The 13,295-nt window shown below is 46.8% G+C and overlaps 1 protein-coding gene across 3 annotated transcripts in view; it reads right to left on the bottom strand.

Moving 5' to 3' along the window:
• The window catches only part of MAN1C1 (mannosidase alpha class 1C member 1), a 321,546-nt gene that overhangs the window by 103,798 nt on the left and 204,453 nt on the right, over positions 1-13,295 (bottom strand). For all 3 annotated transcript variants that reach the window (XM_069622732.1, XM_069622733.1, XM_069622734.1), the window contains one exon: positions 10,240-10,333. In XM_069622732.1, the coding sequence (XP_069478833.1) occupies positions 10,240-10,333 (94 nt within the window). The remainder of the gene's footprint in view (positions 1-10,239; positions 10,334-13,295) is intronic.

Genomic DNA, 13,295 nt, shown 5'->3' with positions numbered 1-13,295 from the left:
CCAATAACCTAACCTTCTTGACTCTTCCCAATCCGGCTTCAGACCCCTCAGAGGAACTGAGTCCTTCCTAGTGTCCATTTTGGATGACCTAAAAAGAACCGCAGATGCAGAAGGATGCGCTGTACTCATTCTCCTGGACCTCTCTGCTGCATTTGATTCTATTGACCACACCATTATCCTAGACAGGCTACACTCCTTAGGAATCAGACACTATCCTCACATGAATCTCCTGCTTCATCTCTAATCGCTCGCAAATCATGCTCCTACACCCTTTCAACTCTGCATCGTGCACAGTACTGAAAAGGGGTCCCACAGGTAGCATCCCTATCCCCCTCCTCTTCAATATCTATCTCAGCCCACCCCCCGCACTCATCTGCTCCCACAATCTCACCTGCTACATTTATGCAGACAATACACGGATCATGCTCAAAATCCCAAAATTGCCAGGCTCCACCCTTCCAGATCTGTCATCACATCTCTCGGATATTAACCACTGGATGATGACCAACCACCTCATCCTCAACCTGGGAAAACATAAATCCTAGTGGGTGGAAAAACTGCGCTCCTTCCCCAACCTATCCCCTGGCTGCACTCTCTAGGCCCCTCACTTCCCTACAAAACTCCACTTCAGTGAAAAACCTCGGATGCACACGGGACACAAATCTATCCCTTTCCCAACACATCAACTCTTTGTCCAGAACCTGCTTCTTCCACCTACGCATGCTCATGCGTATCTTCCCTTTCCTCACCTAGCCACATCAAATCTCTGCGGTATCCAGTCTTTCCATCGAAAAAGTTTCCAACAAACCTTTTTCCATCAAAAGTTTTCCAACGAAAATGTTTCCATCGAATGCATATATGTGTGGGGGTAAAGGGTCAATTTTGTTTGGGGTGGGTTTTTAAGGGTAAAAAACAGGTGGTTGAGGAGGAGGGGACCACCCTAAAAGAAATGTACAAAAAAGGGGACCACCCTAAACATTTTTTACAAAAAATGCATTTGATGGAAAAAATGTAGTTGGAAAACCTTTGATGCATTTTAGTTTCGTTGGAAAGTTTTCGATGCAAAGACTATAAACCAATCTCTGCCATCCTCACCATCACCCTCTCCCACTTAGAGTATGAAAACTGCCTTTATCTAGGTGCACCAGCTTTCCAACTTAGGAAACACCAAAGAATCCAAAATCCTGGCGCCCTCCTGCTTATTGGCCTCCCTCTGATAAAACACGTAGGCCCCACACAGAGTCCTTCACTGGCTCCCGATTGCTCAACAAACTACCTTTAAAGGAATGTGCATTACTCACCGTGGCATCCATAACACCGGCCCCAAATTCCTCCAAGATAAAATCACATGCTACCGACCCTCCAGGACACTCCGATCCGGCACAGCTTTACTCCTAGTTATCCCCTAATATAACTGCACCAGACTGGGTGGATCCTCCTTCTCCGTGCAAACTCCCACCATCTGGAACTCCCTGCCTCTCCACATCTGCAGCATTGACAAACAAATCGCATTCAGAAAGGCCCTCAAAACCTGTTTTTTTCCTTCCTTCCTCCTCTTGAACTTCCCTCTCCCACTCTATGCTTTGATTGCTACTCACACACAAGTACTGGCCCGGACCCAACAAAACACCTACACGTTCATACCACTGCAGATTCTGGAAGCCTTTGCAGCAGCACACCATGATCAACTCACCCTTCTACACATCAGCCCGCTGACCCCCCCCCCCCACAACTCCCATCCGGACCATCAACTCTATAAATGGTGCAAACTGGTTACCAAACAACACCTGTAAATCTGATCCGACCTTGGATGGGGCCACTTAAAGTTGCCTGGACGGAATGCTCAATCAGACGGACCGCTAGAGGAAGCAACAGTAGCAGGACCAGTTGAATTGAGGATAGGTATGATCATGCGCTCAGTTGGGTGGCCCTACCTAATTATCAAGGGGCTTACAGAAGCAGTCAGAACACTCAACCCATACGTTTCACTTTAGGTAGAAAGGAAATGCGCCAGTTTAACTTGGCTATTAGGCACAGAACGCACTTTAATGGCTTTTGGGGTTAGGAATAGAGATTCACTAAGACGCACTTGGACGCACTTTATGCTGGGGACGGGAAACCATTCCATTGGTCTTAGGCCATAGGTGGCAAGGTCTATTTTATCTATTTACCTATGTCACCTATGCCACTCAAAAAATGCCACTAGCCAGGTCCTTCCAAAGGTAGTATGCTAACCCCACCAGAAGATGCACTGGATCGACCAGTCTGTCACCATGAGAGACCTAAGAAAACAACACGAGGAAAAAATCTGTCCGAGACTAAGGTATGTAAAAATCGCACCACATCTGTGGACACATGCCGCAGGCACAGCTCCCCATCCATGCACTCTAGAATGCAGCTACAGATATGTCAAATCTGGTCTAGCAGCTCGCAATGGCCGTCCACACTGAAACCCCTGACGTGCCTCAACACGCCTGCCATTGGTATACAGCGACAACCTATGTATACATTTGGTCTAACTGGGCACACATCAAGTCTCCTGCACACACACTCTGTCTTAAACCGCCGACAGCACCCGTCCATGTGCCTAACCTCTTGGTTGCTTACCAGGGCCCAGCCAGCCCCCCTAAGCCCTAACCCGGCAGAATTCCCACACGCATCTTACAGTAAACTCTTACAATGTTCCCATACAAGGACTTCGGTCCCTGAGGGCGTTCCAACAACAAAGTGCGTGGAGGCCATACCAATGGGGAAATGGCGCTATATAAATGATGACTACAATACAATACAAAGAGGTGTTGAATTTTAACATTTAACATCAACCTCTGAAAGAAGAATCATATTTCCAATTAGCACCCTGAAGGGGGTGCCAGCCAATCAGGAGGCTCAGAACATAGGCTGTACTCTATGGTACAAGCCTGCGTTCCGAGCTGTCTTGGAATTCAGCGCCCCCTTCGCTACCCCGCTCCCTCTTCCCCGTCACCATAGCACCCGTGTAGCTTCTCACATGGGTGCTAATGGTGTTTTCAAAAAAAGAAAAGAAACATACCTTTCCTTCGCGGCCTGACGCCAGCACTGCTGCTGTCCCCTCAATCAGTTTTACATGCTGTTGACGTCAAAGTCATCAAAATGGAAACCAGACGGAGGCTTTCAGCAGCACTATGCAGCCCAGTCGGGCCGAGCAGGAAAGCTATGTTTCTTTAAAAAAACAAAAACGTTAGCACCGTGTAGGGAACTATACAGGTGCCAATGACGATATGCCCCTCTGTGGCAGGCTAACCCTTTCAGTAACGGCACAGACCCTCGATGAGCTCGGGCACTTACCGTGGGCAGCAGGCTGTTACCCTCAGGGTTGGCCCACCGCCTAGGGACATATTGCCTCATTAAAACATTGAAATTGATTTTGACCTCCTCTCAACCAATTAGAATGTTTAGAGCAGAGGCGTTGCTGGGGGGGGGGGGGCTAAAGGGGCTATAGCCCCTGGTCTTTTGGTTGTAGCCCCGGATAGAATCTCAGGAGCTACAACCAAAAGACTAGCTAGCCCCCAGTCCCAACAGTTCTGACATCAGCTTAGCCCCAGGTCTTTTCCAGACCTAAAAACACCGCTGGTTTAGAGTGTAGTCAATAACTATTTGTATTGACTGTGTTCTGAACATTCTGTCTTCAAAAGCAGGGAAACAACAATGCAATTTGCAGGCAAGACTGCTTTCAACAAGACACTTCCTCTTTGAGGGGACTTTTTTTGCTGTAATATCCGTTAAACAAATGAAAAGAAAGCTAAAGTCATAGAGAAAAACTTTTGCTTTCTTAAAGTGCATGCTCATGTTAATGTTAAACGTGTTTCAGTTCTGCCACGTTTGCATTTAAAATACCTAACTTATGAGGACAACCGTGTTATTTCAATACTGCAAAATAAAATCACTTTTAAATGACTAAATTGCCCAAGTAGCATTTTTTACTTCACCACCAAAACATGTATTACTTTTACCACTGTTTGCTAATAGCCTTATAGACCTCAGAAAGAGTCATTATCGCTTGGGATAATGACCCTTCCCAAACCTGCTCTGCTTGGCCTCGGGCCATAAGTTGGTGGTGGGTCATTATCCCACGATACCGCCCCCTCTCAGTCTATAAGGCAATAGAATGACATGCTCTGTAACAAAGCAAAGTTACTACCATTGGTAAGGATTTGGGGGTTCCTATCAGTTTGATACAACTGAATGCACATACCAGGTTTTTCAAGTCCTGCCATAGCAGATGGTCATCCACTAATACTCAAATGCTCAATCGTGAAGTGGTAGCTGGCAACAGCCTTTACAGCCTCTGCCAATGAACAGAGTCGCACTTCAATTTGGATTGTGCAGGGCGCGCCATGGAACAGGATCACTTTCTGATTCTCAAATAGGCAAATAACATCTTCGATTTTTCCATGGTCCACTTGAGACTGAGATCAAATAAACATTTCTTGAAGAGACGAGTACACTTTGCTTGAAACAAAGAGGGTGCACAGGGCAGGACAAAGATGCACACAATGGAGCGGCACCCATCTCTATGGAAACAGCTTCCCAATGTGTTTGCACTCCTAAAGCATACATGGTCACTTATGGCTTCTAAGGACAATGAGTACTGCTGTCTCTCAACGCAAAGTTCATATATGTTGTAGTTCACCACAGTGAACTCTGCAGCACACCACCTTCTCCTTCAACTCACTTCTCTACTGCTCATCCTTGTTAGTTTCTGCTGTGTCTTTCGAAAAAACACATTGGGGGTCATTACGACCCTGGCGGAAGGGGGTTAACGGGGCCGGTAGAGCTGCCAGCCCCATTAACCCCCTACCTCCGCATTACGAGGTTTGCTCGTAGGACCCGTTAAGGACGCCTGGTTTTACCAGAGTCCTTAGCAGGTCCCACAAGCAGACCAGCATGCTAACAACAGGACATTATTAACGGGCCCGTAATTAGCATGCTCCCCATTCCCATTGAGCCCTATTGGTGCCCTATTGGGGCTCGAATGGGAATGGGTTCCTGGAATGGGGAAATACCGGGCCCTCCAAGGTCGGAATGGCCCAGTATTTTCCCATTCCAGGAACCCGGTACTCGGAATGGGGTAGCCATGCCGCCAAATAGCGGCATGGCTACCTCCAAGGTCGTAATGACCTCCATTGTTGCAACAATTCTGCTTGCGTGCCTTGCTTTCACACAATACAGGAACAGACTATGCACCTCATTATGTGTTGGGCGTCAATGTTATTAGCATCTGTTTATTAAGTCCACCTGATTATGAGTTCTTAAACCCACAGGCAGGTAAATACCTCTAGCATTTCCTCCTTGGAAAATGGGGTATTACTGTTTCCCATTGAAGGCCCCAAACTTGCTATCTGGAGGGATTCGGTCGCTCCCAGCAGAGACAGTGGCAGTTTAGTTTATTACAGAGCCTTAAAGGAATTAGGGGCCCGTGGAACAGACCATTCTGCAGCCCCAGCAGAACTAAAGAAAGTAAGGGGTCCAAGAGTTCCGGTTGCGCCCCGCCCCCTCTTCATCGCAATTGCAACCCGTGGCCTGATGCGCTGACAGTGATTCAAAGAAGCTTGGGGGCTACCTCAAAGTTCCCTCAACTAGCCATCCGTGCTGGAGTCGGAACAATGAACCAGTGGTATTTTAAGGGCAATCTACAATGAGGGTATGTAGGGCTTACCACGGATACAGGGCACATTTTAACAATACTCGCCACAAGGAAGTGAAACAGGTTGTAGCAAGGTACGGAGCAGTAAAACAGTGTGAACAAGGAACACACACCAGCATAACAACACTGGATCAGTCTGTTGTCACTTGCTATAGTGATGCCTGCGTGTGTGATCACGGAATCACTGCTTGAAACAAATAGGTATTCATGTGGCTGCTTTTTATTGGTTTGTAACGGGCAACGATCGACGTGACCCATGAATGTACACTGATGCCGCTTGGCACATCAGAAGCTATCCAGCAGCTTATCTAAGGACCACCCCGTCCCATACTCTCCTGCCTTGATGAAGACCCCTGGTCGAAACACGTGTTGGATTTTTTTCATCATGTAAATGTACGATAGAATTGCTTGCAAGACTTAGGCAATCAATTGCCCGTTATGCCACATGAATACCTTATTGTTTCAAGATTCTCTGATCACACACGCAGGCATCAGTATAGCAAGTGACAACAACCAGATCCAGCACCATTACCGCCAGGGATCCAACCACAGCTACTAGCTTTCCACAAACCTCAGGACTTCAGGGGCTCTGCCCCGCAGGAACCTTGGAACAGCTGCAGGAAGCACAATAGACACATGAATTACTAAGCAGATCAGCGCAGGGATCCGACCTTTCCTACAAGCTCCTACCTTCCCTGGACTTAACCCGCATAAAGACAACACACATTTGAACACACACGTAAGGTACATATACCAGAGCTTATGTTTTGAGTTTAAGAAGGTGGAAGGAAGGTCTGTGACCCTAGCATGGATACAGGACACAGCTTAGGAGCCATGACAAAAGGATACCAGCATGCGTACTCTAGCACACATACAGGGAATAGAAGCTCATAGACGATGTCATAGATGCAGGACATAGATAAGCAGCATCACAGAATGTAAAAGTGCTTAACCACGGATACAGCAGACCAATGAGAATCAACCAGGAAGGTGCCCACACCTCAGCATAGACAGAGGATATAGATTGGAAGTTACCAGGAAGTTGCTCGCATCGTGGAAGTTACCAGGAAGTTGCTCGCATCGAACCTCAAAGCTCAAGCATGTCCGTGAGCAAGCCAAGAAAGAAAGAAATGGCTACGCGCTGTGCAGTATATCAATGGTCAGAGTTAAACCACGAGTAAGGGGGTACCCTGAGAACTAACTCGCTATTAGGGGCTGACTACTTTGGGATAAGAAACGTTGACAGTTTCCGCTCTATGATTACATGAGATGTCCAGTCTCACACACTGGTAATGTAGTGAAGCAAGGATTTGAGCATGGTCTGCCATTTTTACACGTGACCACATTGTTTCCCAATACTTCTCGCACAACAAGGTGCAATTATTTGTGAATCTTTGACTTTTAGGAGCTACAAATATACCCTCTGTTGCAGACCTGTCTTGGAAAAACCCTGCCACATACTTAACCAACATATACATTTGTATAGAAATGTTTCTGCAAACGAATTATAGCTTTATTTTCTCCGTCATAAGTGGAAGGCTACAAGTAGCAGAATAGTAATTGATGTGAGCCTGAAGCCCATCTGAGTTCCACTTCCGTACCCAACAAAAGAATCCCTGTGAGATGGTAATATAATAAGATTCCCTGGGGCCTGTGGCATTTGGTTGGCAATCTCCTGTCCAGGATCCCCAGGGCTTCAAGTCGCCTGGCGCTGTGTCAAGCAGTTCTTTGAATGAAACCAAAGAATCTAAGCACCTACCAAGTAGCACAGCAAGATGCCACACTGGCTGGTCACTAGCAGGGCTCGGGTTCGAATGCCCAGCACTGGAAAAGAAAAAGAAGTGTCTTTTCTTGCTATCAATGTGTGATTGATGTGTGATTGCATTTAATATGCATTTAAATGAGCACTATTCGTGTGACATTGTCCCCCACAGCATGCAGTTTTATGCAGCCTCCCCTTCGGCTGCATACATTTGCCTGCTGTGGGTTACAAGCACACACTAATGGTGGTATTTGAATGCACATTCGTTCAGCTCACTCCACGATTTCTTTTTTCCACCTCGACCACTAAGGATATCCTGCCGCTGAGGATATACTTCTACTGGGGATATCCTGCCACTCGGGATATCCTGCCACCGAGGATACCCTAGCACCGAGGATATCCTGCCACTGAGGATATACTGCTACTGGGGATATCCTGCCACTGGGGATATCCTGCCACCGAGGATACCCTCGCACCGAGAATATACTGCCACCGGGGATATCCTGCCACTGGGGATATCCTGCCACCAAGGATATCCTGCCACCAAGGATATCCTGCCACTGAAGATATTCTGCCACTGAAGATATTCTGCCACTGGAGATATCCTGCCACTGGGGATATCCTGCCACCGAGGATATCCTCGCACTAAGGATATCCTGCCACTGAGGATATCCTGCCACTGGGGATATCCTGCCACCGAGGGTATCCTCCCACCGAAGATATCCTGCCACCGAAGATATCCTGCCACTGGGGATATACTGCCACTGGGAGTGCAGCAACACAAAAGAGATAGAAACACATGAGTTACTGCCCAAATCAATCTTCCTACTACGTAAGAAGATAAATTTGGCATCAACTTGCTTGTTTTGCAATGTTTTAAAATAGCATAAGACTTAATGCTTTTTTTTGTTTATTGTTGATGTATGTAGATTGGTGCTGGTGAGTATTGACATTTAAAAAAATGTTTGGGTTCCACACCTTGCACCAACTTGCACAGCACACTTCAGGCCGCGCCCATCGTTTCAACCACACACCCCTCATTACAGCCCCCCACTGAAAGCACTGAGGATCCCTTTCACTGAAATGGCCGACTTGAAAAGAAAGAACAGGAAATAGGCTAAACAATGCCACGACAATGCGAGAAAGCAAACACTGTCACCAGAGACAGCAACGTACTACAGAGAGTGTGATGAGATATTTGTCCGCGGTCATGGTGTGCGCATCAAACCTAATCTCCTCTCACCTCTAACGCATTTTGCTCTTCATAGGGGGTGCCCACAATTGCACAAACTTGATGTGAAACGACTGCGCTCTGGAACCCCACCATAGTAATGCTGCGTTAGGTTGTAGGACTAGAGTTTTCTGGTGCAGGTATGGTCTGTTCCACAATAGGTGTTAGTTCATTATCCACAGAGAAAGGCTGATCTTGCCTTGCCAGGATGTGGATCTGTGATTTGGCCTATGAACAATGATGTCTGCAACACATTCCCAACACTCTGAGCTGTTTCATCTTCTGCACCATCCTGGCACTCAAACATATCAATAAACATTTCCACTTCCGTTGTTGCTGGTGATCAGTGTATCAAAGAAACAAAGTAAGGTGAACACACTGCACATGCTGTCCTTTAGTGCACGCACGCACGTTATGTACTTCAGTAAACAAAGAGCACCTTACCGGATGAATTGATCAGCTAGGATTTGAGTTGTCATCAACACACATGCCGCAGGGTTAGAGCCCCAGCAGCACACTAACGTGAACAGCCCTTATTTCATCAGGCAGACAGGTGGGGGCGCCTCCCAGGGTGGCAACCCAGTGCACATGCCCCTTTCCCTCTCCCGTCTCTGTGGCGATGTGGGTAATTTCATGGGCACGTAATGAGGGCCTTTTCCTCCTTGTTTCATGGCTTTGGCGTGGTTGGTTCATCTCTGTTAAGTGTGTGTGCCCCCTTGACTTCCTCCAGTGCCTTCTTCCATGGCAAACTGCTGCTGTGAAAAATGGAACCTCCAAATAATGTGTGTTCCCCCTTATCCTTGCTGTCTTGTCTTGCGCTCCAGTATGATTCCTGGACCTGGCCTGATGACTTGATTTGAATAGAGTTGGCCAACTCCGGGCCTCGAGGGACGTGATCCTGATGGGTTTTCAGGATATCCCTCATTAATATTCATGAGGGAAATGTGCATACATTTAGAATCATTGTGTGATAGGATATTTATAACGTGCTTAATACCTGGAGGTTTCTAAGCGCGGACCCGGGGTTCAAACCTGTGTTGCTCCGTGTTGTCTTGCTTCCAAGGCGAGCACGTTGCCCCTGAGCTTCCTCCCGTGACAAATTTATCTCATGAATATTAACGAGGGGTATCTGGAAAATCCGACATTGGTCCGGCCCTCGAGGCCTGGAGTTGGACAAACCTGGAACAAAAGGGACTCTATTTCCACCCACAGCTGCGCCTCCACCAGACCATCAGGACCCAGCGTTCCAAATGGTGGCGGTATTCGCAAACTCAAAGTACTAATGCCGCTACCTACGCCTTGCAGCAACTCACTCATTGTGGAAAACCACAGAGTAATGCAACACTTCCAAAGTAACAGGCATAGCAGAACCCCAATCACTTCTCTCCATGCACATGCAGCAAGCAGGAATCGACATGCAACATTGCTTTATGGGACGGGACTTGCAGCCGGCGCAACTACTTCTTAGGATTCAGAAAGGGCCCTACAGTTCATGCAGTAGCCCTCACAGCAAAGACATGACCTTCAACATGTTAGAACCAATAGAAAGGTTTCCATACATACGTTGCACCCAGTTTCCACTAACAGGGCTAAGAAAATTAGGGTATAGCCCATGCGGTTTCTCAATTCTTTTCAAGAATTTGCGGATATTCATAACCTGAAGATAAGAGAAAAAACAAAGAAAAAAGAACATTCAGATTACTCCTTACCTGCCAGTCCGCTTTCCGTTGCTTAACAGAAAACTGTATTATATCTCATTAGCAATGTGCCGCTCCAGAAATGTTATGTTATATGTCACTTGTATAGCGCCTACTGCCATTGGTGTGGCCTCGAAGCGATGTGGGTTGAACGCCCTTTACTGTGTATTATTGTATTTTGAAAGCTTGACCATGCATTGGACCTTCAGATGAAGCTCGTTTCCAAAGTGTATGTTTGTTTGTTTATTTGGTAATGCGCGCCAAACCCTTAGGTAGCTGGGCGCAACAGGTACAAGGATACTTAAGGCTTAGTTACACAATGGAAAGTACAGTAAAGGCAATAGGAAAATACAGTTCCATACAGAGGTGAGGTACAGTGGGCTGCATGCATAGGCAGGTACATAGGTAAATGTATGATAGAGAAGAGTCAAAAATACTATTCTCCTCTTCCATGTACACAAAACCGCACAGTTATTGCATATACTGCATGGATATGGGGAGGGTTAGATAACCTGGGACCTCACCCACCTGCAAGAGGCTCATGTTAATTTTGTCTCCACTGGGCCTGACACTTCGAATTGTATTACAGCGGGTGGCAAGAACCATTGCACCATAGAAATGGGGTGCAGCCTGGGGGCATTGGTGAGATGGGGTGCAGCCTGGGGGGCATTGGTGAGTGGGGTACACACTGCTCAGCTCCATCAATCTCTATAATGGGCAGAAAATACCAAGTATAATCGTAGTTACCGCCTGGCAGCACTGTACTGTTCTTTGCAAATCATGGCCCTACATGTCATGAAAGAGAACAACAACACGGTCAGAACAATAATTCCAGTACAATAGGCAGTAAAGGGACAGGATGGCAAGGGATATGTAGATTATTTTGCATTTCCTGTGTATGTTGTAAACTCTGTCCGGCTTTCGGATAATGAGTATCCTACCTGTATCACTTAACACACAAGTCCTAGGTCAAAATGAAATGATGTTCAGCAGACGGCACAGTGTGGCACTTGCTTAGCAGACCACAAAATGTGTGTGTAACTAGTTATCTTGAGAGATACTGAAGGTGCAGGAGCTACTGAGATCCTTGCACATTCATTAAAAACTGAAACGAGGTGCCTTCTGGCGGGGAAAACGGTGTTGGCCAGGGCCTGGAAATCCCCAGAAGGACCTCACATAGCCCAATGGTGGTCTAAACTCTGGGACATCCTGATCGCGGAGAAGGTCACGGCAGCACAGGCGGGAACGCTCCACCGCTTTCAGAATGTTTGGAGCCCAGTGCTGGAATACGACCAGCGCTTCCCCGCCCAGACCTACAAACCGACCAGGGCCCGATGGATCTTGAAAAACCAAGAGGACCCTGGAGAAGACACATAGACGCTAAGGGGCGAACTGGACAACCCAGAAAGAAAATTCTGCCTCCAAACATGAGGGGGGAGAGGCCGAAGGGAGGTGGGAGGGAGGAAGCCTGATGGTGGAAATGAGGACTGTGGATTGAAGAACCTGAATACGCATTGCTTGTGATATGTCATGATTTGTATATTTGCCATCCTGTCTTGATTTAAAATAAACTAAGTTAAAAAAAAATAACTGAAACGAGGCGCACAGGCATATTAATATATACTCGTCAATGCCCCAATGTGTGCATTTCAATATTCCTTAGCATGGTCAGCAAAGGTTGTGCCACTCCATGGCAGCCAGTGGCATGGGCATAATTGCGCTATTTCAAGAGCTACATCAAACCATGTTTATAGCCTTTTTTCCAACCCCACCTCGAATGTCTATTCGCATTATAATCAGAAAACCAAGGATGTTAAATGGCTGAGATTGAAAGACCAGGAGGGACCTAACCTTCTGCCAGTCAAAAAGCAGCTTGGGGCTCTCGGCCGTAGAGTGCAACAATATTTACAAATGGAGAGTGCCATGTGTGTTAGACTGGTGGCGCAGTACACACAGTGCTCTCCTAGTTGAACTTTCCACAGGGCCTACAGAGATAGTGACCAGTAGCTGTCAGACTACAAACCAGCTGACGGTGCCGGCATGCCATAGAATTGATGAAGCTGTACATTTGAGTATTGCTGTGAAGCAGTGGGGAAGCCAGGATTGTCTAAAAAGAGAGGCCTTAAGCTAAGGTCGTTGAGCCCACCGCTGTGACATTAACATCTGTAAATTCCCACACAGTGCTGTGCTCAGTGCGCATTTACAGATTTTGGGTGGGGCTTGCCCGCTCCCCAGCGAATGTCTCTGCTGTGAATGAGTGTATGCATAACTCCTTGCACACGGTTTAGACCTGCGTGCGCCGGGTGCACATGTTCTGCGTTGGGCCTAATGCAGGCAAACCATTATCCTGTTGATGAATCCCAAAGCACTATTCGCCTCCATGCACTTATTAGTTGTACTTTTGCAATTCGCTTGTAGTTCCAAAATCCCACAATGGGAAGAGGTGTGGTGTGTGTGTGTGTGCGTGTGCACATTGCAGAAGTCGTTTGTCACCTTCAGCAGTGCCCTGGAGCCTCGCAGAGACAAGAGTAGACAGTACCTGTAGTCTGTATACCAAAGCAAGGTAAGGGTAGTCCGTAAACCACAGCAAGGTAAGGGTCGTCCGTATACCACAGCAAGGTAAGGAGTGTATATTTGTGTGTGCAAACTGCTTCATTTCAGCTTTCACTGCTTGGTTTGCTGGGTCCCTCTCCCAGAATGAAGGGTACAGTATTTAAGAGTTGTACTTCATTCTGCAAAATAGTTGGTGGTACGTTTTCTGCAGAATGAATTGCTCGACGGAGCCACACTTTTGCAACTATTCCATGTTTTAATCTTTAAAGCTTTTTATTGTTGTATTATTTTCACAGAAATGTTAAACAATAACATTGATTTTTCTTTTTAATAACGAATCTTACATATTCTGCTGAATACATTTGAGTG

The sequence above is a fragment of the Ambystoma mexicanum genome, chromosome 11 (assembly GCF_040938575.1).
Source record: "Ambystoma mexicanum isolate Mex_15411 chromosome 11, UKY_AmexF1_1, whole genome shotgun sequence".
Classification (NCBI taxonomy): Eukaryota; Metazoa; Chordata; class Amphibia; order Caudata; family Ambystomatidae; genus Ambystoma; species Ambystoma mexicanum.
This window is presented reverse-complemented; position numbering and strand designations above follow the sequence as displayed.